This window comes from Salvelinus namaycush, chromosome 27 (assembly GCF_016432855.1).
Source record: "Salvelinus namaycush isolate Seneca chromosome 27, SaNama_1.0, whole genome shotgun sequence".
NCBI classification, from domain to species: domain Eukaryota; kingdom Metazoa; phylum Chordata; class Actinopteri; order Salmoniformes; family Salmonidae; genus Salvelinus; species Salvelinus namaycush.
Genome location: NC_052333.1, coordinates 36,677,183 through 36,700,990, shown reverse-complemented (window position 1 = coordinate 36,700,990; position 23,808 = coordinate 36,677,183). Strand labels below are relative to the sequence as shown.

The following is a 23,808-nucleotide window of genomic DNA, read 5'->3' as shown; positions in this document are numbered from 1 at the left end:
ACTATGATTTGAAAAAGTCGCAAAAAATGCAGTTTCTTATGCTGGGCATCATTCACAAGTGATATTATATAATTCACAAGTGATAGACTAATATTGTCACCCATCAGACTATTCTTGATTTAATCTTGTCTTTACATATACTAAATAATATATGTGTGAAATTTGTTTTGGATTTAGAATGGACCATTATCATGCACCTGTATCGAAACAGGGACAGCGTGAAAAAATACATGTCATCTATGCACTTAAATAGTGAATGGAGAACGCTTTTCCCCGTGGTTTATTTTCATGCCAGCCAGGTAGGCTATACTCCTGTTGTAAAGATAAACAATGTGCTTAATATTAGGAAAGTTGAGAAATAAATATAGTAGGCCTAGTCTATAGAAAGCTGATGGGATCCTCCTCTTTAGTAGAGGCCATCACTCTGTTTTCTCACGCAATTTCATAGCCTATAGAAATGTTGCCCAACATGAGCTCATGAAGTGTTTGATTAGATTTTCGATTACATTTGCATTGATGTCAGAGTGATTAGAGGGACAATAAAGTGCTGAGTACCAGGCAGTTAAGCAAGTTTGGTAGGCTACTATATGACCAGCAGCAGCATCAGAGCTTGGAGAAGCCTAATTTACAGTGACTAAATGGTCACGTGGAATTTGACTGCCTTCATGACTCGTGACCGCCGGTGTGGCAGAAATCTGGTCACCGCAACAGCCCTAGGGAAAATACCACCATTTAATGCACTGTGTGACCATTTAAAAATGTTTTACCATTAGTGACAATCAAGCGAAAATTGTAGGACCATTTAGTTAAATTATGTACAATGATAGTGCCTATTGATCAAGCTGTGCACCATCAACATTATATCTGCAGAATCAATTTCTTCATACGTTAATTTATAGACGTACACGGTCCGTGAGCCTCTGATCCTTTGTCTTTTTACACGTTTGAAAATCCAATGCTTGGAGACAACAGAGAGAAAAGCATAGAAAGAGGACAAAAAAACTAAAAGCTGCTTTCTCTCTTTTCTCTTGGGGGTAGGAACATCCTCACCACCAGTAGACATCTGTCCACATGTCATCTCTGATCTGACCGTACAATAGTCCTTGCTACAGATATAAATAGCATGATTCTGCGAGCGGTGCTACCTGTTATATAAGACAGCCTGAAGCCCTTGCCGGTCATGATGTCGTCCGAGTGGAACTTGATCCACACGTGGTCCTGGGAGGAAATGTAAGGGGCTGGGATGGATGAGCCACATGCCCGGTATCCGTCCAGGTTCTTGTAGGTGCTAATGGAGATCCAGTCCAGGCCGCAACGGTGAGAGCTCTGGATCTCAAAGTCCTGGAAACTGGGGGGAGAAATGGCAAAGGGTTAAAAAAGGTTTCCCGACAGTAAAAACCATTCATGTACTGTACATTTCACAATTTAGTAAGTTAAAGATCGAATCCGCATTTTGGGAAACAGCACCACTGTTCGCCCCAGCATCTTTGTTATTGTTTTGTTGATGAAACAACGGAGAGGAGTGTCTAGCAGCGTGGTAAAATGAAATGTGCAGTACATATTCTGCTGTTCTATTGCGCGTGCATTGATGTTCGAGTGTTTACGTTGTTTGCAGTAACTTGTTGAAATATCCCAAAAGGACGTGGCAGTCTCACTAATTAAGGACTCTAGCTTTATAGACACTCTTATCCAGAGCGAATTACAATAAGTGCATTCAACTGAAGTAGGTAAGAAAACCACATATCTAGTCGAAGTCTGTAAACTGGATGTCACCGATATGAGCGACTTTCATAGGGTACATGCTAGAAAAAAGCAAACAGTTGAAAGAAGTTTCCCAACAATAAAGATGATCAATGTATTTCCCTGATATGACTAGTTGACTTTCCTCCAGGGTTAGAATACATTGGATGAGACATAACCAATAACTGAACTGCTTTTATTTTTTAAATAAAGAGAGTAAAACCACTTATATTACTAATGTGTAGAACCATGACTTGCGTATAAGCACTACTAACCTATTACTAACACATTCACTAATTTAGTGAATTTATCAAGTGTTGTTTGCATGCAAGCCCTGTTGCCCATTAATGGTCATTGATAGATTGCATTTTCTGTTTGTTCTTAACCACTAAACAGGGTCTATTTCTGTGCTGGTAACCATGGACACAGCACTGCCATAAAGAAAAGGCAAGTTGCTGTCAGCACTCTGGTCAGTGCTCATCCAGAGGCGGCGTTCCTAGTGGCCAGGGACTTTAACGCAGGGAAACTTAAATCCGTTTTACCTCATTTCTACCAGCATGTAACATGTGCAACCAGGGGGGGGAAAAATCTAGACAGCCTTAACTTCACACACACAAAGATGCGTACAAAGAACTCCCTCGCCCTCCATTTGGCAAATCTGACCATAAAGCTATCGTCCTGGTTCCTGCTTACAAGCTAAACTAAAGCAGGAAGGACCAGTGACTCGCTCAATACGGAAGTAGTCAGATGACGCAGATACTAAGCTACAGGACTGTTTTACGACAGGACTGTTTTGCTAGCACAGACTGGAATATGTTCCAAGACTCTTCCGATAGCATTGAGGAGCACACCACAATAGTCACTGGCTTCATCAATAAGTGCATCGATGACGTTGTCCCCACAGTGACCGTACGTACAGTTGAAGTCGGAAGTTTACATACAATTAAATAGGAGTCATAAAAAATTGTTTTTTAACCACTCCACAAAATTCTTGTTAACAAACAATAGTTTTGGCTAGTCGGTTTGTGCATGACAAAATACATTTTTCCAACAATTGTTTACAGACAGATTATTTCACTTATCATTCACTGTATCACAATTCCAGTGGGTCAGAAGTTTACATACACTAAGTCGACTGTGCCTTTAAACAGCTTGGAAAATTCCAGAAAATTATGTCATGGCTTTAGAAGCTTCTGATTGACATAATTGGAGTCAATTGGCTAATTGACATCATTTGAGTCAATTGGAGGTGCACCTGTGGATACATTTCAAGGCCTACCTTCAAACTCAGTGCCTCTTTACTTGACATCATGGGAAAATCATATGAAATCAGCCAAGACCTCAGAAAAAAAAATTGTAGACCTCCACCAGTCTGATTTATCCTTGGGAGCAATTTCCAAACGCCTGAAGGTACCGCGTTCATCTGTACAAACAATAGTATGCAAGTATAAACACCATGGGACCACGCAGCCATCATACCGCTCAGGAAGGAGACGCGTTCTGCTCCTACAGATGAACGTACTTTGCGAAAAGTGCAAATCAATCCCAGAAAAACTGTCCCTGGACTCTAGGTGTGTCGCTTCTGGATGAGCATTGTCTTGTTTGCTTATGGCCTTATACAGCTCTTGAGTGTGGTCTTAGTGCCAGCCTCGTTTTTTGTGGTAAATAGACGGCTACGAAAAATAAAGATGAAAACTCTCTTGGTAGATAGTGTGGTCTACAGCTTATCATGAGGTACTCTACCTTAGGCGAGCAATACCTCAAGATTACCTTAAAATTAGACATTGCGCACCAGCTGTTATTGACAAAGACACACACCCCCTCCCCTTGTCTTACTGGACGTAGCTGTTCTGTCCTGCCGATGCACGTAAAACCCAGCCAACTGTATATTATCTGTGTCGTCGATTAGCCACGACTCGGTGAAACATAAGATACTACAGTTTTTAATGTCCTGTTGGTAGGACAGTCTCGAAATGAGCTCATCCAGTTTATTATCCAGTGATTGCACGTTGGCTAATAGAACGGATGGTAGGGGCGGGTTGAGGGGGTCGACTAAAGTGTTTTGCCTTGCTTAGGGCCCCCAGTTACCCAACCCCCATATGGGCCCCCTACCTCCTCTCTTCCCCATCTGCTGATTAACACACAGGCTTCTGTAGTTGGCAGTTGCAGTAAAAAAAAAATCTCTGCATTTTTCCCCACCTCAACTACCCCCTACGGGCTTGGGGCAGGAGGAATCGGCCCCTGCATTAATCAGGCCCTCTTATCGCGTGGGCAGTGTACACATCCAGCTAGGCTGAGGAGGGTACAGACTGAGGGAGGGAGATACTGAGGGAGGAGAGGAGGAAGAGGGAGAGATGGATCGAAGTGCTGAGGAAGAGAAGCGGTATAGATTGTGTAGAGGAGATGGTGTAGAGCTAGCTGTACCTGATGGTGATGATTTCCCCAGGGTTAGCCCTGATGTTCCAGCTGCAGTTGATCCTGGAGGGGTACTGGAAGGGCCAGCCAGGGCTGGTGATCACTCCACTGGACGCCCTGATCTGCTCTGCCACATCTCCACAGGCTGGGGACACACACACACACGCACACGCACACACACACACACACACACACACACACACACACACACACACACACACACACACACACACACACACACACACACACACAGAGACAACCCACGCAGACACACAAATGAGCATTTAAAGTGCTAATTTCAGGCCGGAATTTTGGAAAGTAGTGCTCACAAGCCAAAACGGGTCACCAAAGATTGTGTTCCGCCTTACATACAGTTGAAGTCGGAAGTTTACATACACTTAGGTTGGAGTCATTAAAACTAGTTTTTCAACCACTCCACACATTTCGTGTTAACACACTATAGTTTTGGCTAGTTGGTTAGGACATCTACTTTGTGCATGACACAAGAAATTTTTCCAACAATTGTTTACAGACAGATTATTTCACTTATCATTCACTGTATCACAATTCCAGTGGGTCAGACGTTTACATACACTAAGTTGACTGTGCCTTTAAACAGCTTGGAAAATTCCAGAAAATGATGTCATGGCTTTGGAAGCTTCTGATAGGCTAATTGACATCATTTGAGTCAATTGGAGGTGTACCTGTGGATGTATTTCAAGGCCTACCTTCAAACTCAGTGCCTCTTTGCTTGACATCATGGGGAAATCTAAAGAAATCAGCCAAGACCTCAGAATTTTCTTTTGAGACCTCCACAAGTCTGGTTCATCCTTGGGAGCAATTCCCAAACGCCTGAAGGTACCACGTTCATCTGTACAAACAATAGTACCATGGGACCACGCAGCCGTCATACTGCTCAGGAAGGAGACGCGTTCTGTCTCCTAGAGATGAACGTACTTTGGTGCGAAAAGTGCAAATCAATCCCAGAAAAACAGCAAAGGATATTGTGAAGATGCTGGAGGAAATAGGTACAAAAGTATCTATATCCACAGTAAAACAAGTCCTATATCGACATAACCTGAAAGGCCGCTCAGCAAGGAAGAAGCTACTGCTCCAAAACCGCCATTAAAAAAAGCCAGACTTCGGTTTGCAACTGCACATGGGGACAAAGATGGTACTTTTTGGAGAGATGTCCTTTGGTCTGATGAAGCAAAAATAGAACTGTTTGGCCATAATGACCATCGTTATGTTTGGAGGAAAAAGGGGCAGGCTTGCAAGCCGAAGAACACCATCCCAACCGTGAAGCACGGGGGTGGCAGCATCATGTTATGGGGTGCTTTACTTCAGGAGGGACTGGTGCACTTCACAAAATAGATGGCATCATGAGGCAGGAAAATTATGTGGATATATTGAAGCAACATCTCAAGACATCAGACAGGAAGTTAAAGCTTGGTCACAAATGGGTCTTCCAAATAGACAATGACCCCAAGCATACTTCCAAATTGTGGCAAAATGGCTTAAGGACAACAAAGTCAAGGTATTGGAGCGGCCATCACAAGCCCTGACCTCAATCCCATAGAAAATTTGTGGGCAGAACTGAAAAAGCGTGTGCGAGCAAGGAGGCGTACAAACCTGACTCAGTTACACCAGCTCTGTCAGGAGGAATGGGCCAAAATTCACCCAACATATTGTGGGAAGCTTGTGGAAGGCTACCCGAAATGTTTGACCCAAGTTAAACAATTTAAAGGCAATGCTACCAAATACTATTTGAGTGTATGTAAACTTCTGACCCAATAGGAATGTGATGAAAGAAATAAAAGCTGCAATAAATCATTTCTCTACTATTATTCTGACATTTCAAATTACAATAAAGTGCTGATCCTAACTGACCTAAGAAAGGGAATTTTTACTTGAATTAAATGTCAGGAATTGTGAAAAACTGAGTTTAAATGTATTTGGCTAAGGTGTATGTAAACTTCCGACTTCAACTGTGTGTGTATCACGTCATTGTTCTCGAACCCTGCACTGTGCACAAAGAGAGTAAATAAAAGATGTGCTTGGATCCACCATGCAACCTCATTGGACAATACTGGGCTGACCTGATCCCGCCTACCATTTTTACCTTGCAACCTAATTGGGCATGATTCCACCTGCCAATAAACATTGTCCATCATGCTAGGTTGTTGTTAGCTACTGATTTTATATCACCCTTTGTTGCATGGTCGGAAAAGACTATGGCAAAATATAATAAAATCTGAGGACCTTCAGAAAGTATTTACACCCCTTGACTTTTTCCAAATTTTGTTGTGTTAAAAAGTGGGGGAAAAAATGTATTTCATTTTCATTTTTGGTCAACAATCTACAGAAAACAGAAAAAAACTATACATCTTGATTAGATAAGTAAGGTTAGAAACACCTAAGATATTTGCACACCTGGATTGTACAATATTTGCCCATTATAAAAATAAAAAAAATTCTTCAAGCTCTGTCAAGTTGGTTGTTGATAATTGCTAGACAGCCATTTTCAAGTCTTGACAGATTTTCTACACTGAATGTACAAAACATTAGGAACACCTGCTCTTTCCATGATTTAAGCCCTATTCGCATGGGACTAATTCTACTATAGAATGTCAGTTATGTAATTATTACCCCAGCATGTCCATTTTTTCAGTGGACGATTCGGACGGAATTAGTTCTACCAAACTGCCGCTGCAATTCTTTTTTTTCCTCATTCAAAATTGGCTCTTCCTGGCGTGAAGATATTTCAAATATCTAAGGATGGCCTAATATTAGCCTACAGTTCAGAGAAAGTCAAAATAATAATGCATATCATTAAGAAGCATGAACTGTAACCTATCCAGACATTTAATTACCTGACGTGTACGGCAATTTAGCAATTCATTGGCAGAATATCATCCACTTCATCTTTTAAAACTGAAGTATCGCACTAGGAAAGTTGATATATGACAAAACAGTTCATCTGAAGGCTATATGCATAGTACTTTGTTCTAAGCATCAGATTGTCCAGATGTTCTTACCCAAACTGGGTGCAGCACCTGTTCAACTCTGTAATATCCTTCAAAACAGGGGCGTGAAGATTCACACAGGATAATTATGATCTGAAGATTTGGCAGTTTGCCGAAAAACAGTAGGCTTTTAGTGCTGGGATAATAACCTTCCTGCCAAGTAAAAATGACTGACATGGCAGATTTGAATGGGACTAAATCAAATCAAATCAAATGGGACTAAAATAACAGATGTTCTCTTCACAGTCCACGCTGTTCCATAAGGTATATTTTTATAAATCTGATTCTAACGCTTGCATCTGTTTCCTGATGTGGAATTGGGTGTCTGAGCTGTGTGCTAGTAGTTTAAACAGACACCTGCATTCAGCATGTCAACACTTCTTACAAAAACAAGTAGTGATGTCAATTTCTCCTCCACTTTGAGCCACGAGAGATTGACATGCATATTATTAATTGTAGCTCTCTGTGTAGATTCAAGGCCTAACTGTGCTGCCCTGTTCTGAGCCAATTGTAAAAAGCCAAGAGCTTTTTACTGTTATTCATCTTTGTTTCATAGTATAATTTCTTCTTCTTATTTAGTTTAGTCACGATTTCTCAATTTGCAGTACATTTGCCAATCAGTTGTGCAGCCAGACTTATTTGCCTCAGCTCTCTCAACCATACAATTTTTATATTCTTCATCAATCCACCGGGATTTAACCGTTTTTAGTCATTTTCTTAAATGGGTGCATGCTTATTAGTAACTGGAATAAGCAATTTCATAAATGTGTCAAGTGCAGCGTGTGGTAGCTCCTCATTACACACCACAGGCATACAAATATTGTTTATATCAACATAGGAATCACTACAAAACTTCTTGTATGACCTCGTGTGACTTTGGTTTTCCTAGATATTATTACTACATTGTGATCACTACATCCGATGGATTTGGATACTGCTGTCAAGCAAATGTCTGTAGCATTAGTGAAGATGTGATCCAATATATGTTGATGATTTCATTCCTGTGCTGTTTGTAACTACCCTGGTATGTTGACTGATAACCTGAACCAGGTTGCAGGCACTGGTTACAGTTTGAAGCTTTTTATTGAGTGGGCAGCTTGATGAAAGCCAGTCAATATTACAATCACACAGAAAACATACCTCTCTGTTGATATTACATACATTTATCAAGCACTTCACATGTTATCCAGATACTGACTGTTAGCACTTGGGGGTCTATAGCAGATTCCCACAATAATGGGCTTTAGGTGAGGCAGATGAACCTGTAGCCATATTACTTCCAACATAATTTAACATGAGATCCTCTGAGCTTTACAGGAATGTAGTTCTAAATATAAACAGCAACACCACCACCATTGGGATTTCTGTCTTTTCTGTTGATGCTATAACCATGTGGCTCAGTTGGTAGAGCTTGGCGCTTGATTCCCACGGGGGACCAGTACCAGAAAATGCATGAACTCACTACTGTAAGTGGCTCTGGATAAGAGCATCTGCTAAATGACAAAAAATGTAAAATGTATATATTGCTACCACTGTATCAAAAGGTATGATCTATAATCCATCCTCCTTATAAAACGTGTTTTGTTTACCAAAAAGGTATTGAAAATGTCAACAAACGTTACACCCATTCAGCTGCAATAATCACATAGCCAGTTGTGAAGCGAAAGAATTCTGCTAAAGCGTTCAATGACACGATTCAAAGAGGGCACAGGGCCAGATATGATGGGTATTTTATTAGTGTCTAGCAGAGAATCAGTCAGCTCTTTAAAATCCAGTTTCAACTGTTCAGAGCTGACTTCATAATGTCATTAAAACCCACATGGACTACGATAGAATTGATTTCCTGTCCTGACGTAGTACATTCGCGAGCAGCTTAGTAATGTCATTTACTCGAGCTCCGGGATAGGACATTGTTTTTGCACCAGGAACAGTCATTTCTTATCATGGAGCTGCCAAAATCACGGCTGGCGAGAAGGATGAGGAAATTCGCCCACTCCAACGCTTCACAGGATTCGGAAAACCCTTTAAGGATGGGCGAGAGGCAGGATAACTTGAGTCAGTTGCTCCTGGTGCCTGGTGCAGGCCCGATCGATCCAGAGCAGGGAAGGAAGGTTGCTGATGCCGACTTCGAAATCCTAGGGGACTGAGTAGGCACGGCGGCCGAGAGACACAGGTACCACCAGTGACTAAGGTGCAGGAGATCAAGCTCCAGGGCGGCGAAACTATTAGTTGTTTGTATCTGCTCCGGGCCCGTCGTACGGAGTGTGCTAGCCTCCCTACACTGGCTTCCTGTTAAGGCAAGGGCAAGGGCTGATTTCAAGGTTTTACTGCTAACCTACAAAGCATTACATGGGCTTGCTCCTACCTATCTTTCCGATTTGGTCCTGCCGTACATACCTACACGTACGCTACGGTCACAAGACGCAGGCCTCCGAATTGTCCCTAGAATTTCTAAGCAAACAGCTGGAGGCAGGGCTTTCTCCTATAGATTTCCATTTTTATGGAATGTTCTGCCTACCCATGTGAGAGACGCAGACTCGGTCTCAACTTTGAAGTCTTTACTGAAGACTCATCTCTTCAGTGGGTCATATGATTGAGTGTAGTCTGGCCCAGGAGTGTGAAGGTGAACGGAAAGGCTCTGGAGCAACAAACCGCCCTTGCTGTCTCTGCCTGGCCAATTCCCCTCTCTCCACTGGGATTCTCTGCCTCTAACCCTATTACAGGGGCTGAGTCACTGGCTTACTGGTGCTCTTTCATGCCGTCCCTAGGAGGGGTGCGTCACTTGAGTGGGTTGAGTCACTGACGTGATCTTCCTGTCTGGGTTGGCGCCCCCCCTTGGGTTGTGCCGTGGTGGAGATCTTTGTGGGCTACACTCGGCCTTGTCTCAGGATGGTAAGTTGGTGGTTGAAGATATCCCTCTAGTGGTGTGGGGGCTGTGCTTTGGCAAAGTGGGTGGGGTTATATCCTTCCTATTTGGCCCTGTCCGGGGGTATCATCGGATGGGGCCCCAGTGTCTCCTGACCCCTCCTGTCTCAGCCTCCAGTATTTATGCTGCAGTCGTTTGTGTCGGGGGCTAGGGTCAGTTTGTTATATCTGGAGTACTTCTCCTGTCTTATCCGGTGTCCTGTGTGAATTTAAGTATGCTCTCTCTAATTCTCTCTTTCTTTCTCTCTCTCGGAGGACCTGAGCCCTAGGGTCATGCCTCAGGACTACCTGGCATGATGACTCCTTGCTGTCCCCAGTCCACCTGGTCGTGCTGCTGCTCCAGTTTCAACTGTTCTGCCTGCGGCTATGGAACCCTGACCTGTTCACCGGACGTGCTACCTGTCCCAGACCTGCTGTTTTCAACTCTCTAGAGACCGCAGGAGCGGTAGAGATACTCTTAATGATCGGCTATGAAAAGCCAACTGACATTTACTCCTGAGGTGCTGACTTGCTGCACCCTCGACAACTACTGTGATTATTATTATTCGACCATGCTGGTAATTTATGAACATTTGAACATCTTGGCCATGTTCTGTTATAATCTCCACCCGGCACAGCCAGAAGAGGACTGGCCACCCCTCATAGCCTGGTTCCTCTCTAGGTTTCTTCCTAGTTTTTGGCCTTTCTAGGGAGTTTTTCCTAGCCACCGTGCTTCTACACCTGCATTGCTTGCTGTTTGGGGTTTTAGGCTGGGTTTCTGTACAGCACTTTGAGATATCAGCTAATGTAAGAAGGGCTATGTAAATACATTTGATTTGATTTGATTAGCCTGCTTTGCGCCATGCCGCTGTCTTCAGCTTCCATGGCTCGTAACATGCGACCATCATTGGATTTGCATGCTCCTCTTGCTGTGCTCCTTCGACCACTATCAGATGGGGGAGGAGAGAAAGAAGATGGCTCCCGTGGAGAGGGAACTCGGGGGAACACCGGCCAGTCGGACAACAACAAACAGCAAGGCAGAGATGCATCCAACAAATGCGAACATCGTCCAGCCACCGGCGTAGAAAAGGTAAACATTCCAATCTGCGTTTCCCCCAGTTTCTTACGTAGGTTTGGAATTTCTTTGATCAAGGAAACCACTTCAATCCTATAATCCTCGGCAAGCAAACAATTGCCACATTGGAACTCCGAGTGATTTGTATTTACTATGGATCCCCATTAGCTGATGTAAAGGCAGAAGCTACTCTTCCTGGGGTCCGGCAGAATTAAGGCAGTTATACACATTTAAAAACATTACAGAATTCACAACACACTAAGTGTGTGCCCTCAGGCGCATACTCCACAACCACATATCTACAACACAAAAACACAAAATGTGTATGTGTGTGTATAGTGCGTATGTTATCATGTGTGTGTTACTTCACAGTCCCCGCTGTTCCATAAGGTGTATATTTACCTGCTTTTTAAATCTGATTCTACTGCTTTCATCAGTTACCTGATGTGGAATAGAGTTCCATATAGTCATGGCTCTATGTAGTACTGTGCGCCTCCCATAGTCTGTTCTGGACTTGGGGGCCGTGAAGAGACCTCTGGTGGCATGTCTTGTGGGGTATGCATGGGTGTCCGAGCTGTGAGCTAGTATTTTAAAAACAGACAGCTCTGTACCTTCAGCTTGTCAACACCTCTTACGAAGATTGACATGCATGTCATTATTGTTAGCTCTCCGTGTACTTTTAACTTCTTTGGGGTAGGGGGCAGTATTTTCACGTTCGGATGAAAAGCATGCCCAGAGTAAACGGCCTGCTACAAAGCCATAAAAGCTATAATATGCATATTATTAGTAGATTTGGATAGAAAACACTCTGAAGTTTCTAAAACTGTTTGAATGATGTCTGTGAGTATAACAGAACTCATCAGGCAGGCAAAAACCTGAGAAAAAAATCCAACAAGGAAGTGAGAAATCTGAGGTTGGTCGATTTTCAACTCAGCTCCTATGTAATGTTGCACTTCCTAAGGCTTCCACTAGATGTCAACAGTCGTTAGAACCTTGTCTGATGCCTCTACTGTTTAGTGCGGCCGAAGGAGAGAGGAATGAGTCAGGTCTGCCATGACCTGAACATGTTTTGACCATGCGCGTTCACGTGAGAGCGAGCTCTGTTCCATCGCAATTCTGAAGACACAGGAATACTCCGGTTGGAACATTATTGAAGAATTATGTTAAAAACATCCTAAAGATTGATTCAATACTTCGTTTGTCATGTTTTTACGGAATGTAATATAACTTTTTTAACTTTTCGTCCGTACTTTCCGCTGGACCTGCCCGCGCGTCGTGAGTTTGGAAAGTGTACTGAACGCTAGAACAACAAGGAGGAATTTGGACATAAATGATGGACATTATCGAACAAAACAAACATTTATTATGAAACTGGGATTCCTGGGAGTGCATTCTGATGAAGATCATCAAAGGTAAGTGAATGTTTATATTGTTACTTCTGACTTCTGTTGACTGCATAATATGGCGGCTATATTTGTGTCTTGATTGGACTCTGAGCGCCGACTCAGATTATTGCATGGTTTGCTTTTTCCGTAAAACTTTTTTGAAATCTGACACAACAGTTGCATTAAGGAGAAGTGCATCTAAAATTCCATGCATAACTGTTGTATCTTTTAGCAATGTTTACTATGAGTATTCCTGTAAATTGATGTGGCTCTCTGCAAAATCAAAGGATGTTTTGTGACTTCTGAACGTAAGGCGCCAATGTAAACTCAGATTTTTGGATATAAATATGAACTTTACCGAACAAAACATACATGTATTGTGTAACATGAAGTCCTGTGAGTGTCATCTGATGAAGATCATCAAAGGTTAGTGATTAATTTGATCTATATTTCTGCTTTTTGTGAATCCTCTCTTTGGCTGGAAAAATGGCTGTTATTCTGTGAATAGGCACTCATCTAACATAATCGTTTGGTTTGCTTTCGTCGTAAAGCTTTTTTGAAATCGGACACTGTGGCTGGATTTACAACAAGTGTATCTTTAAAATGGTGTAAAATACATGTATGTTTGAGGAATTCTAATTATGGGATGGATATCTGTTGTTTTGAATTTGGCGCCCTGCACTTTCACTGGCTGTTGAAGAGGTGGGACACTAACGTCTCACATACCCTAGAGAGGTTAAGGGCCAGTCGTGCTGCCCTGTTCTGAGCCAACTGCAACTTTCCCAAGTGCCTCTTTGTGGCACCTGGCCACACTACTGAACAGTAGTTCAGGTGCAACAAAACCAGGGCCTGTAGGACCTGCCTTGTTGATAGTGCTGTTAACAAGGTTGAGCAACGCTTTATTATGGACAGACTTCTTCCCATCTTAGCTACTGTTGTATCAACTTGATGCACCGGTACCGCTTGCCGTATGGAAGTAGAGAGCCTTTGAACAGGGTATGGTAGTAGGTGCCAGGCGCACCGGTTTGAGTGTGTCAAGAACTGCAACATTGCTGGATTTTTCACACTCAACAGTTTTCCATGTGTATCAAGAATGGTCCACCACCCAAAGGAGATCGAGCCAACTTGACACAACTTTGGGAAGCATTGGAGTCAACATGGGCCAGCATCCCTGTGGAACGCTTTCGACACCTTGTAGAATCCATGCTTCGACTAAATGAGGCTGTTCTGAGAGCAAAAAGGGGGTGCAGATGTTGTGTATATTTGGTGTATATGTGTATATTTGGCCATGTGTTTTAGGTTATTGTACTGCTGAAAGGTGCATTCATCTACCAGTGTCTGTTGGAAAGACAACCAGGTATTCCTCGAGGATTATGCCTGTGCTTTGCTGTATTCCGTGTCTTTCTATGCTAAAAAAACTCCCTAGTCCTTGCCGATGACAAGTATACCCATAACATGATGCAGCCACCACTATGCTCGAAAATATGAAGTGGTACTCAGTGATGTGTTGTGTTGGATTTGCCCCAAATATTTCAGGACAGAAAGTTAATTTCTTTGCCACATTTTTTTGCAGTATTACTTTAGTGCCTTTTTGCAAACATGATGCATGCTTTGGAATATTTTGTATTCGGTACAGGCTTCCTTTTCACCCTGTCATTTAGGTTGGTATGTGTCGTAACTACAATGTTGTTGATCCATCCTTAGTTCTCTCATATCACAACCATTTTTTTGATTTTATTTAAATTTAACCTTTATTTAACTAGTCAAGTCAGTTAAGAACAAATTCTTACATACAATGGCGTCCTACCCCGGCCAAACCCGGGCGACGCTGGGCCAATTGTGCGCCGCCCTATGGGACTCCCAATCACGGCCGGATGTGATGCAGCCTGGATTCGAACCAGGGACTGCAGTGACGCACTGCTTTAGACCGCTGCGACACTCGGGAGCCTGAACTCTGTAAGTGTTGAAATCACCATTGGCCTCATGGTGAAATCCCTGAGCAGTTTCCTTCCACTCCGGCAGCTGAGTTAAGAAGGACGCATGCTTCTTTGTAGTGACTGGGTGTAATGATACATCATCCAAAGCCTATTTCATAACTTCACCATGCACAAAAGGATAATCAGCGGTTGCTTTTTTGTTGTTGTTACACATCTACCAATCGGTGTCCTTCTTTGCGAGGTATTGAAAAACCTCCCTGGTCTTTGTGGTTGAACCTGTGCTTGAAATTCACTACTCGATTGAGGGACCTTATAGATAATTGTATGTGTGGGGTAAAGCGATGGGTAGCAATTCAAAAATCATATTAACCACATATTATTGAACACAGAATGAGTTTGCAACTTCTGTGATTTGTTAAGCACAGTTTTAATCCTGAACTTACTTAGGCTTGCCATAACAATAGAGGTTGAATACTTATGGACTCAAGACATTTCAGCTTTTCATTTTTTTTATTAATTTCTAGAAACAAAATTCGACGTTACGGGCTATTGTGTGACACAAAATCTCAATTTAATACATTTTAAATTCAGGCTGTAACAAAATGTGGAAAAAGTAAAGGGGTGTGAATACTTTCGAAAGGCACTGTATGAGCTAAAATAAATTATTTATTCAAAAAATGTATTACCCTCGCTTTTCATTAGGCTAGATGCTTCAACTGCCAGAGAGCTTCTGACAGGGCAAAAAAATGTAATCACCATCAAAATAATTTCCCTTTTCCAAATAGATATTGATGCGTGCAGCTATGGAAATACAATTTATGATCACTGTTACATTTTTTTGTTGGGTAATATAATTTTGTTGGGCTACAAAAAAAGTACTAACTTTAAATGACTAATAGTTTTATCATCATTAAAAAAAAATATTGCAAGAGATGTTTCCAAGCCAGGGCAAAACTTCCTCGAGCTAGTAAGTGAATGTCATTTTGCACAATGGAAATGTTATACTTATGTCTGCATCAAATAGCCTACTCCTTTGCAAGTCATGTAGCCAATAGATTATAGATTAGCCATACTGTGGACTACCATCACTGGAATACCCGTTGTGAGTTTGTCAAGACAAAAATGTCATAATGGAATCAGGAAAGTAGGCCACAATGTTCTTATTTATAGTGAGTGAAAAAACTGTTTGCTTCTGAGGGCCTATACAGTACAAGTCAAAAGTTTGGACACACCTACTCAAGGGCTTTTCTTTATTTTTACTATTTTCTACTTTATATAATAATAGTGAAGACATCAAAACTATGAAATAACACATATGGAATCATAAAGTAACCCAAAATGTTTTCAACAAATCAACATATATTTTAGATTCTTCAAAGTAGCCACCCTTTGCCTTGAGAGCTTTGCACACTCTTGGCATTCTCTCAACCAGCTTCACGAGGCATGCTTTTCCAAATCTTGAAGGAATTCCCACATATGCTGAGCACTTGACTTGTTGGCAGCTTTTCCTTCAATCTGCAGTCCAACTCTGGTTGTTCTGTTCTGTTCATGCAAAAAGGCTATTCTGAAAGTCTGCTGTGGGCAACAATTGTAGTGTTTGGTTCTTCGCAGACAAAAACAAAGGCTGAGTTGTAAGCCTACTGCCTACTGCCAAAAGCTCAGAGATAATCATAAATCATGTGATCTAGGCTAAATCAACTTACCATTAGAAATCCCCGATACGTAAACGTTCTCGTTGTGCTGGGAGCAAACTGCATTTCCTAGAAAAGATAAAAACAAAAAAAAAGGTTATTTTCTAATGAATGATTGTGTGATCACGAGATGGAGCTTTGGACTCATCTTTTGTGTAAACGGGCTTATTCATAACTGTGGCCCTTCTGAGGCAAGTCCACTGGTTCTAGGGCAAATGCAAATGTTGACCTATTGAATCAATGAAACCCAAGACTGACTTTTTCATTTTCCTTTATTTTACCAGGTAAGTTGACTGAGAACACGTTCTCATTTGCAGCAACGACCTGGGGAATAGTTACAGGGGAGAGGAGGGGGATGAATGAGCCAATTGTAAACTGGGGATTATTAGGTGACCGTGATGGTTTGAGGGCCAGATTGGGAATTTAGCCAGGACACCGGGGTTAACACCCCTACTCTTACGATAAGTGCCATGGGATCTTTAATGACCTCAGAGTCAGGACACCCGTTTAACGTCCCATCCGAAAGACGGCACCCTACACTTTAGACATAGGCTACAAACAACACGTCGATTAACAGGCAACTGAAATGACATCTGTAGTCTTGCAGCAGGAGAATTTGAGAAGCTTTGAGACAGTGTGTAGGATAATGTGTATGGGAACAACTGGCAGTTAGAGAGGACGATAACACTTGCCCAAAGTGTCATGCGTAAACATTGGTCAACAACTGAGTGGAAAATAGTGGAAAGTGGAAAACTAACTAGGCGTAACATTCTTGCAGGTTATGAGTATCATAGAAAAAGAAGAAAAAATATATGACTGAAAGAATTAATTCTACATGCCTATAGAAATATATATGACTTGACAGGCTAGGCTAATGGAAGACTTGAAGTACTTGGCTGCCTGGCCCTAGGCTTATGCCTTGTTATTAGCCAAGCTGTGAGCTGAGGGCATTTAGGCAATGTCGGGTGTGTGGTGCTGTGAGTGAGCAATAGAACAGAGCATCAATAATCTTCAGACAAACCCTCCAACATGTCTCAACAAAGGAAACAATGTTGTTAAACGACTAGTTTTGACTACAGAAGCACTGCTCCTTCCCTGGGGTAGCCTTGAAACTGACTAAACGCAAACAAGACAAGGACTGAATCATTTGACTAGACAAACTACTTAGAAGTATTAACCTATGACATGCTATTCTGAAAACTTCATCGCTCATGTCTCAATCAACTAAGGCAAGCCACTAGGCCTACATGCCCATTATGGATGGTAATGGGGGGGGAAAAACACCCCAGTAGGCATATTGCATTAATTTGTTGGTTGGGTAGTTCCACCTCAAAAAGCACAAGAAAGAGGGTTGACACCCACCATCTCAGATTGTTATGAAATCGCTTCTGTTGTTAGAAACCGTTAAGATTAGCATTCCTGCCAAATCAATTTGTTGAAATATAATTTTGTCTCCGAGAAATTGAGCTAATTGATTGCACCCAATTTGGCAATTTTATAGGATTCATATATAAAAGTACCTAACATCTGATTTGAATGGTCAAAAGCCACCCACGGACCCTCCACACCAATCCCCACCCCAACAACGAGTATACAGTATCAGTTCTTTATGTTTGACAAGTAGTATGGAGCTGTGGCTCTGAGTATTGTTTCTTCATCCTATGTAATGTGTTCTCAGTGAATTTGGTGGTGTTGTTTTCCCCCCAGTTCAGAGAAATTAGTAAATTAAGATGTTGGGTTTATGTCCCATCCTACATCCTGATATTACCAGGTTCTGACCACTATAATGGTGCTGTTCCTCCTATTAGGTGATTCTTGAAAGAGCACACCCCCCTTTTGTTAAAAGTGATAGTTCACCCAAATTACATATTGGTTTTCTTACCCTGTAAACAGTCCATTGACCAGGTATGACAGCAGCACATGCTATGTAATTTGGGTGAACTATCCCTTTAACAATGGGGGAGATTCTTTAAATGGGGCAGAAACCCCAAAACTTAAATTACTAATTTCTCTGAACAGGGGGGGAAAAACATTAAATTTCATAGGATGAAGAAGCAATATTCCGAGCCGGAATAGCATACCACCCTCATGGAGTCTGTTTCTGACCGTTTGAGCAGACACATGCACATTTGTGGCCTGCTGGAGGTCATTTTGCAGGGCTCTGGCAGTGCTCCTCCTTGCACAAAGGCGGAGGTAGCGGTCCTGCTGCTGGGTTGTTGCCCTCCTACGGCCTCCTCCACGTCTCCTGATGTACTGGCCTCTCTCCTGGTAGCGCCTCCATGCTCTGGACACTACGCTGACAGACACAGCAAACCTTCTTGCCACAGCTCGCATTGATGTGCCATCCTGGATGAGCTGCACTACCTGAGACTCTTGTGTGGGTTGTAGACTCCGTCTCATGTTACCACTAGAGTGAATGCACCGCCAGCATTCAAAAGTGACCAAAACATCAGCCAGGAAGCATCGGAACTGAGAAGTGGTCTGTGGTCACCACCTGCAGAACCACTCCTTTATTGGGGGTGTCTTGCTAATTGCCTATAATTTCCACCTTTTGTCTATTCCATTTGCACAACAGCATGTGAAATTTATTGTCAATTGAGTGTTGCTTCCTAAGTGGACAGTTTGATTTCACAGAAGTGTGATTGACTTGGAGTTACATTGTGTTGTTTAAGTGTTCCCTTTATTTTTTTGAGCAGTGTATTAAAAGTCAACAGCGATCTTTTTTTTTACCTTTATTTTACTAGGCAAGTGGGTTAACTGCCTGTTCAGAGGTAGAACGACAGATTTGTACCTTGTCAGCTCGGGATTTGAACTTGCAACCTTTCAGTTACTAGACCAATGCTCTAACCACTAGGCTACCCTGCCACCCCATCATGGGCATGCAACTAAGGTTTTTCATCATACAAAATAAATTAATGCCAAAAAATTTGGCAGAAATAGCTTCATTTTCATCAGTTGACAATAGAAGTGTAATGCTATTTAGCTAGCAGCCACACAAATAAATTAGCTTACAATGAAAAAGCAAGGCATTTTTTGCAAAACAAAGCATGTACATCACATTTCGAATGTTTATCATAGAATGATTGTAACCATCTACATTTTCTAATGTTTTGCTTGAAGTTAATCTTGCATTTTACCGGATAAAAGTACACCGAGAAAATTAGCACATCAGAGTGCTGTCTGCTGATAGAATGCCCATTCGTGAATACGTGAATTTGCTTAGTCTGACGACGAGGGCACAGATTTCTCATCCGAGCGGAAAAGTGCAACTGAAGCACAACATTTTTCTGAAGCCGAGCAGATATTACAATAAGAAACATTTTAGATTTGTGCTTACAAAATACAGCAAGATATTTATTTAGTGTTTTATCTTTATTTTTTGCATTAATTTTAAATACGCAGAATTCTGTGTTAATGCGACCCCTGGTACAGTAGAGTACAGTAAAGAGTACAGTTCAGTACAGTATATTACTCATTTGTGCTCTACTGTACCATACTCTACTGCAACTGTGGTTTGGGATTACTATGATTTCCCCATTGTGGCAAATTCAATTGCAGTCATTTTGTTGCAGATTTTTCAGTCACTGTTACCGATTCATAAACAAAATTGTTATCAGTAAAAACACAAACTAAACGGTAGGTCTACCTATAGTTATTACTTCTGTGAACTTTCATAATTCTCCCTCATGCGGGAGAGAAATAAGAAAATATCATAAAGATATGTGGGTAATTGGAAAGTGATGGTGGGGGGGGGGGGGGGGGGGGGGGATCGGCAGTTACAAACTGCGATATAATTTTGGACAATATTATATCAATACCAAGACTCAAAGTATCGATTTGTAAAAAAATGAATAAAATGCCAGGTAGCGTTAGCTAGCACTAGTTGGCTGTACCTGCGCCGAAATTCAGGTATTTTTCATTCTATAACTTGTTCTACAGCTTTTTAAAAATAGTGTGCCAACATGTTTTCAGCACTTTTATTTCCATGACTGATCAAAACTAATTTTCTCGTGTCTCTGCAGCAAACATATACAGTGAATTTGTAAAGTATTCAGACCCCTTGACTTTTCCAAAAGACTTTTCCAAATACATTCTAAAATGTATTAAATGTTATTTTTTCCATCAATCTACACACAATACCCCATAATGACAAAGCAAAAACTGGTTTAGATATTTTTGCAAATCTATTAACTATAAAAAGCTGAAATATCACATTTACATAAGTATTCATACCCTTTACTCAGTACTTTGTTTAAACACCTTTGGCAGCAATTACAGCCTTGAGTCTTCTTGGATACGACGCTACAAGCTTGGCACACCTGTATTTGGGGAGTTTCTCCCATTTGTCTCTGCAGATTCTCTGTCAGGTTGGATGGGGAGCATCGCTGCACAGCTATTTTCAGGTCTCTCCAGAGATGTTCGATCGGGTTCAAGTCCAGGCTCTGGTTGAGCCACTCAAGGACATTCAGAGACTTGTCCCGAAGCCACTCCTGCAATGTCTTGGCTGTGTGCTTAGGGTTGTTGTCCTGTTGGAAGGTGAACCTTTGCTCCAGTCTGAGGTCCTGAGCGCTCTGGAGCAGGTTCATCAAGGATCTCTCTGTACTTTGCTACGTACATCTTTGCCTCGATCCTGACTAGTCTCCCAGTCCCTGCCGCTGAAAGACATCTCCACAACATGATGCTGCCTCCACCATGCTTCACCGTAGGGATGGTGCTAGGTTTCCTCCAGACGTGACGATTAGCATTCATGTCAAAGAGTTCAATCTTGTTTCTCATGGTCTGAGTCCTTTAGGTGCCTTTCGGCAAACTCCAAGCGGGCTGTCATGTGCCTTTTACTGAGGAGTGGCTTCCCTCTGGCCACTCTACCATAAAGGCCTGATTGGTGGAGTGCTGAAGAGATAGTTGTCCTTCTGGAAGGTTCTCCCATCTCCACAGAGGAATGCTGGAGCTCTGTCAGAGTGACTATCTGGTTCTTGGTCACCTCCCTGACCAAGGCCCTTCTCCACCGATTGCTCAGTTTGACCAGGCAGCCAGCTCTAGGGAGAGTCTTGATGGTTCCAAACTTCTTCCATTCAAGAATAATGGAGGCCACTGTGTTCTTGGGGACCTTCAATGCTGCAGACATGTTTTGGTACCCTTCCCCAGATTTGTGCATCGATACAATTCTGTCTCTGAGCTCTACGGACAATTCCTTCGACCCCATGGCTTGGTTTTTGCTCTGACATGCACTGTGGGACCGTATATAGACAGGTGTGTGTGACTTTCCAAATCATGTCCAATGAATTGAATTTACCACAGGGGGACTCCAATCAAGTTGTAGAAACATCTCAAGGATGATCAATGGAAACATGATGCACCTGAGCTCAATTTCGAGTCTCATAACAAATGGTCTGAATACTTATGCAAATATGACATTTCTGTTATTAATTTTAATACATTTCCAAAAATGTCTAAAAACCTGTTTTTGCTTTGTCATTATGTGGTATTCTGTGAAGATTGGTGACAGGAATAAATATTTTATCCATTTTAGAATAAGGCTGTAAAGTAACAAATTGTGGAAAAAGTCAAGGGGTCTGAATACTTTCCCGAATGCACTGTAGTGAGCAATATGATTGGAACATCAAATCACAAGAAAATCCCAGTATCGAATCGGAATACATATAGCATTGTGAGAATCTCCCAAAAATATAGACTCTTAGCTTTCATTTGACACCAAATGTTATATGCTCCTATAAACTTCATGTTACATTTTAGTCATTTAGCAGACGAGACTTAGAGCATACATTTTCATACTGGTCCACCATGGGAATCGAACCCACAACCCTGGCTTATCTAGCGACATGCTCTACCAACTGAGCTACACAGGACTACGTCGGTGCGCATGGGTCCTTTTAGGTGGAAATGGCCATATCCTGCTGTGTGCTTGAGTTGCTGTGGTATAGATTGTATGAGAGTTGTAACAAATATGTAGTTATTAAATACTTACCAGTGAATATGAAGAGGAACATGTGTAGAGATATCCATGAAGAAGATGAAATCCCATTTGAGCTCAAAGTGTAGTAGGCCATTATAGCTAATGAACTAGGCCAAATTATATTTGTTGCTACTTTGTTGCTTGTTACAATGTTCCCAAAAATGTAACTAAGCAAGCTCTCTTTGGTGTCCCAAAAACATTTAGGAAGTGACAAATACAAAAGCAACCAATGAGATTGCTACGGATTTAATGTTATTTTAACTAACGTTTGCCAATTCCTTTCTGGCCAGACAACTGACAGTGATCGACAATCAATTATACAGCCAATACAGATCTCATACAGTTATCTTGCTAGCTAGATGACAATGAAGAAACAATAATATAGCCGTCTTGACAAAATACTGCAATCAAACCGTTAAAAACAACAGTGCGTTGTAACTGGCTGGCTAGTTAGTTAGCTGGTATAACAACAAAATAGCGACATTGAATTTTAGCTAACCAAACTGCTAGCTAACGATTACTCTAATGTAAGCTATCTATCTATTCCTAGCCAATATTAATCCATCGTCACATTACATGTGTAGATATATGTGACACCCCATCTCCTAGTATGATATTAACCTTTGTGTTATGCATTGTTCCAGAACAGAGGAAAATGCAAAGGCATTGCTAGCAATATAGTCAACTCCACCGTTAACTAGCTAACGTTAGCTACTAGAACTCCCCTTTGTGTTAGCTAGCTAGCTAACGTTAGTGATCAACGCAAACGTTAGCTATCGTTAACAAAGATAGCTAGCTGGGTTAGCACAATGACGTTTCAATACCAACATTGAAATCGCACATAAATGTCACTGAATGTAAACTAGAAAAATAAATACAATATAACCGAAAGATAACTGTGAACTAAAAAAACAAAAGAGCGTTGCAATCCCTCTTCTCTCGTTTTACGCCTCCACAACCTCCCAACTGCTAGCTACAAGCTAGCCTGCTAACGTAAGCTAGCTTCCAAAGCAATGGCAGAACGGAACGAAAATATTCCTGAGGTATCCTTGAAACGTCACTTCACTGTCTTCTTCTAGTGGTGTCTAAAATGTTTATTTAGAGTTTCATCATCATTGAAAATGTTATAAAGCATAAGCCCCCTAAAACTCCGGGCCCTAACCTGTATGTAACAGTACACCCCGTTGTAGCCACTACTAGCTATGAATCGGCTGAATGTTGTTACAGCCGGGGTATCAGTATCATCAGTATCATTATCATCAGTATCATTATCATCATCATCCCCTTCTGCTTCTTCTTTTTGTGCGTTTCCGGCAGACTAGACGCTGTATTGCGTATTGCTGCCTTTCTCAGGTCGGAGTGCGAATTACACGTTTAAATATCTAAAAAAACGTCACCCGTAGGTGCAGGCCGGTGGAATAGGGAAACGACAACGAAATAGTGCGCTCGCGAACGAGCATTACAACTCCGCCTGAAAAACGACCACCAATCACCTTTCATGCTGACAATAACACTCCGTATACTTTGGAAGTATTGGAATTAGGCCAGGATTGTATCTAAGGAAATCGCAATGCATGGCGAACTTGGTCAAATGTCTTTGGAGTGGTTGGCAGAATGTATTTTTTTAAGTGACATTTGCTGTATCTGAAAGACAAAAACAA

The 23,808-nt window shown here is 41.8% G+C and overlaps 1 protein-coding gene across 1 annotated transcript in view; it reads right to left on the bottom strand.

Annotated features, from left to right (window-relative positions):
• The window catches only part of LOC120022146 (low-density lipoprotein receptor-related protein 12-like), a 34,277-nt gene extending 10,912 nt beyond the window's left edge, over nt 1-23,365 (bottom strand). Inside the window, exons 1-4 of the mRNA XM_038966003.1 lie at nt 22,160-23,365; nt 16,186-16,242; nt 4,165-4,300; nt 1,146-1,348 (exon numbers count right to left, since the gene is read on the bottom strand). Coding sequence (XP_038821931.1) covers nt 1,146-1,348; nt 4,165-4,300; nt 16,186-16,242; nt 22,160-22,241 — 478 coding nt within the window. The 5' untranslated portion in view covers nt 22,242-23,365. The remainder of the gene's footprint in view (nt 1-1,145; nt 1,349-4,164; nt 4,301-16,185; nt 16,243-22,159) is intronic.
• Nucleotides 23,366-23,808: the final 443 nt, after the last annotated feature.